We start from the raw sequence: 6000 nt of genomic DNA, 5'->3' as shown, positions 1-6000 counted from the left end.
GCAAAAGTAACCACAGTTTTGGAACACGAATTTTGAATCATCATAACTAGGTTCAAACATATCTTTATCAATCAAAATGGGAACCACTACAATCGATACATTTTGCCAGTGAGAAAGAAGTTAGTTTCTTCCCGTAGTGTAAAAATCCATGCTTTAGGATCTGCAAACCCTTGGAAAGCATTTTCTGCATCCTGCTGATTGTAGGAGCATTTTCCCTGGAAAAAGTTGTTAAATGCTTGAAGAGGTGGTATTTGGTTCATGAGAGGTCAGCTGCATACAGCAGATGAGGCAAAATTTTGTAGCCCAATTAGTTTAACTTCTGAAGTGTTAGTTGCATGAAATGTGATTTGGGCATTGTTGTGGAGAATTGGGCCCTTTCTGGTAACCAGTGCCAGCTGCAGGTGTTGCAGTTTTCACTGCATCTCATTGATTTGCTGAGCAGACTTCTCAGATGTAGTGGTTTCACTGGGATTCAGAAAGCTGTAGCTGTAGTGGATCAGACCAGCAACAGACCCCCACAGTGACCATGACCTTTTGTTAGTGCCAGTTTGGCTTTGGGAAGTGCTTTGGAAGTTCCTCTAGGTCCAACCACTGAGCTGAACATTGCAAGTTGTATGAAATTCATTTTTATCTCATGTCACAATTCAACCAAGAAATGATTTGTTGTTCTTGGGTAGAACAAGAGAAGATGACACTTGAAAACAATAATTGCTCTGATTTTTTGATCAGCTTACAAGGCACCTACTTATTGAGCTTTTTCACCTTTCCAATTTGCTTCAAATTCTGAACTCCAACAGAATGGTGGATGTTGAGTGCTTTGTCAACTTCTGATGTAGTCGTCAGAGGATTAGGGTTGATAATTGCTCTCGGTTGGTCACTGTCAGCTTCTGATGACTTGCCACTATGGTCATCTTCAAGGCTCTCCTCTCCTTTGCAAAAAATCTCGAGCCACCACTGCACTGTATACTTGTTAGAAGTTGTTGAGGTTGTGAGTTATCTTCCCTGCTTTACAACCCATTTTTAACTTGAATAAAAAAATTGCTTGAATTTGCTTTTTGTCTAACATCATTTCCATAGTTCAAGATAAATATAAACAACAAGTAATAAGTCATTAGCAAAATATCATAAAGAAATACACATTAAGATGATGTATAACATAACCACATTTACTTAAAGAATCCATTCCATTATCAAACAGTAAATTTCAACAATGCAAAAACCACAATTACTTTTGCATCAACCTAATACAATATATTTTCCTTCTTTTGTGTTTTCTAAATAACGTTTGATGTTGAATCAAAATTTATAGGCTAGTAATGGTGACTCAAACCTATAATCCCAGAACTTTGGGAGGCCAAGACGGGAAGACTGCTTGAGGCCAGGGACTTCTGAGATCAGCCTGGGCAAAATAGTGAGACCTCATCTCTATGGAAAAAAAAAAAAAAAAAAAAAAGCCAGGCATTGTAGTGTATGTCTGTATTCCTAACTATTCAGGAGGCTGAAGCAGGAAGATTGCTTGAGCCCAGAAGTTTGAGGTTGCAATGAGCTATGACTGTCCACTGCACTCCTGCCTGTGTGATGGAGTGAAACCTTGTGTTAATAAATAAAACCAAGACAATTGTTAAGTAGGGGAGGTTCAAGTTCTAAGTGGAAAAATTTTCAGTTTTACTCCATTCAATATGATATTAGCTGTGGGTTTGTTGTACTTCAATCAGTTTAAGAAATGTGCTACCTATGCCTATATTCTTAAGTGGTCTTGTTAGAAAAGGATGCTGAATTTTATCAAATGCTCTTTCTGCATATATTGAGAGAATCATCTGGTCTTTGTTTTGAATTCACTATCTACTGATATGGTGAATTTCATTTATAGAATTGTGTATGTTAAACCATCCTTACATCACTGGGATGTAGCCTACTTGATTGTGATGTATAATTTTTTAATGTGTAGCTGTAATCTATTAAAAAAAGATGGTGACTTCACGTCTCTTATATTAACTTGGATGGAGTTGAAACACATTCTTCTCATTAAGGTATCATAAGAATGGAAAAGAAATATCCAATGTACTCAATACTAATATGAAGCCAATAGATGATCTAATTCATGGCCACACAGGAGAAAAACTCATTTCAATTCAAGTTGGGGGGAGGAGGAATGAAAATAGGGAAAGAGGGAAGGGACGGTTGGGGTGCTCCTACTGAATGGGCACAATGTAGGGGTATATGGTATACCTTTTGGGTGCAGGACATAAGTACAGGAAGGCCTCTATTTAACAAATTCAAATATTGTGACTTGGTTGTTTGTACCCTCACATTAACCTGAAATTAAAACAAAAACTACTTTTAAAAAAAGTAGGGGAGGATAAAAGTTTAAAGGCATTTAAGTTTCCCACCCTTCATTCAAACTGTTCAATGAAATCAGTATACCATCCTAAGTTATGTACTTAATATGGCAAACACTAAATACTAAAACACCAAAGTTTAGCAAACACTAAAAGTTACACAGAGATACATTCAAATATAATGTAGACAAATCAAAGTGAATTTCTAAAAAAAATGTTTAGGTAACCTACTGCAAGGGAAGAAAGAGAAAACAAAAACAGAATAAACTGGAAAGAAAAAATAAAATGGCAATATGAGTACTAATATGTCAATAATTATACTAAAAGGCAATGTCTAAATGTAGTTATTAAAGGATAAAGATTGGCAGAGTGGATTATAAAACATGATCCAAATATATACTTTATGCATGTAACTCACTTCAAATGTAATTATGCAGGCTGGTTGAAAGTGAAAAGATGGAAAAAGTTATATTGTGTAAACATTAATCAAAGCAAAGCAGGAATGGCTGTATCAATACCAAATAAGGTCGATGTTATAACAAAGGAAATTACCAGAGACATAGAGAGACAGTACATAGAGATAAAATGTTCAGTATACCAAGAAGACATAACAATCCTAAATCATATACACCAAATAACAGAACTGCAAAGTTTGTGAAGCAAGAACTGATAGAACTAAAAGTAGAAATAGTATGGAGGGTCCTCAAAAAAACTAAGATAGAACTACCATATGACCCATAAATCTCACTGCCAAGTATATATCCAAAAGAAAAGAAATCAGTTTATGGAAAAGATATTTGTACTTCCCATGTTTATTGCAATACTATTCATGATAGCCCAGATATGGAATCAACCTCAGTGTCCATCAGTGAATAAATGGATAAAGAAATTGAGGTACATGTACACAATGGAATATTTTATAGCCATATTTCATATTAAAGAATGAAATTCTGCTATTTGCGACAACATAGATGTAACTGGAGAATATTGTGTCAAGTGAAATAAGCCAAGCACAGAAAGACAAACTTCACGTTTTCAACTCATATGTGGAAGCTAAATATTAAAACAATGGATCTCATGGAGACAGAGAGTAGAATGATAGTTACCATGGTTGGATAGAGGCTGGGAAAGGAACAGGGAGGTAAGGATTAAGTAAGGATGTGTAGTAGGTATAAAAATGCAGTTAGATAGGCTCGGCACCTATAGCTCAAGCGGCTAAGGCGCCAACCACATACACCAGAGCTGGCAGGTTTGAATCCAGCCTGGATTGTTGTTGCCAAACAACGACAACTACAACCAAAAAATAGCCGCGTGTTGTGGCAAGCGCCTGTAGTCCCAGCTACTTGGGAGGCCGAGGCAAGAGAATCACTGAAGTCCAGGAGCTGAAAGTTGCTGTGAGCTGTGATGCCACAGCACTCTACCCAAGGCAACAGCTTGAGGCTCTGTCTTGAAAAAAAAAAATGCAGTTAGATATAATGAACAATGTTTGATAGCACAACAAAATGACTAAAATATACAGTAAGCATAATTATCATTACCGTATACTTTAAAATAACTGAAAGAGTGGAATTGGAATGTTCCTAACACAATGAAATGATGAATGCTTCAGATGATGGATGTCCACTACCCTGATTTTATTAATACACATTGTATGCCTGTATCAATTCATCACATGCCCTGTAAATATATACAACTACTTTGTACCCATATAATTAAAAATTAAAAAAAAATTTAAGTGTCTTGAATTTGATAGAGCTTATGTTGAGAAATAAAGTTTATAGTTTTTACTTAAAAAATAAAAATAGACAAAGGATATGAGTACATGTTCTTCCAAGAAGATAGACAAATGGCCAATAGACACATTAAAAAGATGTTCAATATCATTAGCTATTAGAGAAATAAAGTTAAAACCACATTGAGTTACCATTTCACATCCATAAGAATGGCAATAATAAAAAAGATGAGAAATTTGGGGAAGCATGTGGAAAAACTGAAACTTTCATACATTGCTAGTGGAAATGTAAAGTGATTCAGTGCCTTTGGAAAAGTGGAAGTCTCCCAACAAGTTATACATAAAGTTACCATCTGACTCAGCAATTCCACACCCATGTACTCAAGAGACTTTAAAACATATGAGTACACAAACATGCATACATGAATGTTCATAGTAGCATTATTCCTAATAGTCAAAAAGTGGAAACAACCCAAATGTCCATCAATTGGTGAATGCATTAAAAAATGCATATACATAGAATGAAATGTTATTGTCACTAAAAATTAGATATGTTGACACATACTACAATCTGAATGAACTTTGAAAAAATGCTAAGCAAAACAAATCAGTCACAAAAGAATACATACTGTATGATTACATTATACCAGATGTCCAGAATAGGCAAATCCATAGAGACAGAATGCAGATTAGTGAGCTGGATGCCACAGCACTCTACCCAGTGCAACAGAGTAAGACTCTGTCTTGAAAAAAACAAACAAAACAAAGAATGCAGATTAGTGTAGGGGGCAGAGGAATCAGGAGTAATTGCTAATGGGTACAGTGTTTCTTTGAGGGGCGACGAAATGTTCTGGAATTAGATGTGATGGCTGTACAACTTTGTGAATATACTGAAAGTCATTGAAATAAATAAGCTTTAAATAATAGTGATAACACCAAATACTGGAAGGTTTTCAGAGAAACTCATAAAATTGCTGATGATTCTGTAAAGTGGAAGAGCTAGTCTGGAAAACAGTGGGCTTTCTTTTTCTTTTTTTTTTTTTTTTGAGACCAAGTCTCCTATGTCACCCTCAGTAGAATGCTGTGGCATCACAGCTCACAGCAACCTCAAACTCTTGGGCTTCAGTGATTCTCTTGCCTCAGCCTCCCAAGTAGCTGGGACTACAGGTGCCCACCACAATGCCTGACTATTTTTTTGTTGCAATTATCATTGTTGTTTAGCTGGCTTGGGCTGGGTTCGAACCTGCCAGCCTCGGGAAATGTGGCCGGCCCTGTAACCACAGTGTTACAGGCACTGATCAGTGGGCTGTTTCTTATAAAATTAAAGATGCAATTGCCATCCTACACAACATTTGCACTCTTCGGCATTTATCCCAGAGAAATGAAAACTTACGTTCACTTAAAAACATCACTATACACCTATTAGAATATCCAAAATCCAGAATACTGATGATATTAAATTCTGCTGAGGATGTCATTGCTGATGGAAATGCAAAAAAGGTACAGCCACTTTGGAAGACAATTTAAGCATTTTTTACAAAACTAGACATATTCTTACCATACGATTGAGCAACCACACTCTTTGGTATCTACCCAAAGGAATTGAAAGCAGTTCAACACAAAAATCTGCACACAAATGTTTATAGTACCTTCACCTATAACTTCCAAAATTTGCAAGTAACCAAGATGTCCTTTAGTAGGTGAATGGATAAAGTGTTATAAATCTAGATCAGTGTTTTTCAGCCTTTTTTTTTTTAATCTCACTGCACATTTGAACCAATAAACATCTTTGGCACACTTAAATTAGGTTGATTAAAAAAAAGCCAAAAAAAAAAAAAAAAAAACTACTGTGGCCTACCTATCAGGCTACAGCTGTATCCCCCCAGCTTTCAGTAAAAAAGAAAAGAAAAAGAAAAAAGAAATAAGATA

General features: G+C 35.8%; 1 protein-coding gene across 1 annotated transcript in view; it reads right to left on the bottom strand.

The window, feature by feature from the left end:
* Positions 1 to 741: 741 nt before the first annotated feature.
* SPESP1 (sperm equatorial segment protein 1) overlaps positions 742 to 6000 on the bottom strand; it is a 43510-nt gene continuing 38251 nt past the window's right edge. Inside the window, exon 3 of the mRNA XM_053595557.1 lies at positions 742 to 929. Coding sequence (XP_053451532.1) covers positions 742 to 929 — 188 coding nt within the window. The remainder of the gene's footprint in view (positions 930 to 6000) is intronic.

The sequence above is a fragment of the Nycticebus coucang genome, chromosome 6, assembly GCF_027406575.1.
Source record: "Nycticebus coucang isolate mNycCou1 chromosome 6, mNycCou1.pri, whole genome shotgun sequence".
In the NCBI taxonomy this organism is placed as follows: domain Eukaryota; kingdom Metazoa; phylum Chordata; class Mammalia; order Primates; family Lorisidae; genus Nycticebus; species Nycticebus coucang.
Note: the sequence above shows the minus strand (reverse complement) of the source record. Positions and strands in the feature narration are given on the sequence as shown.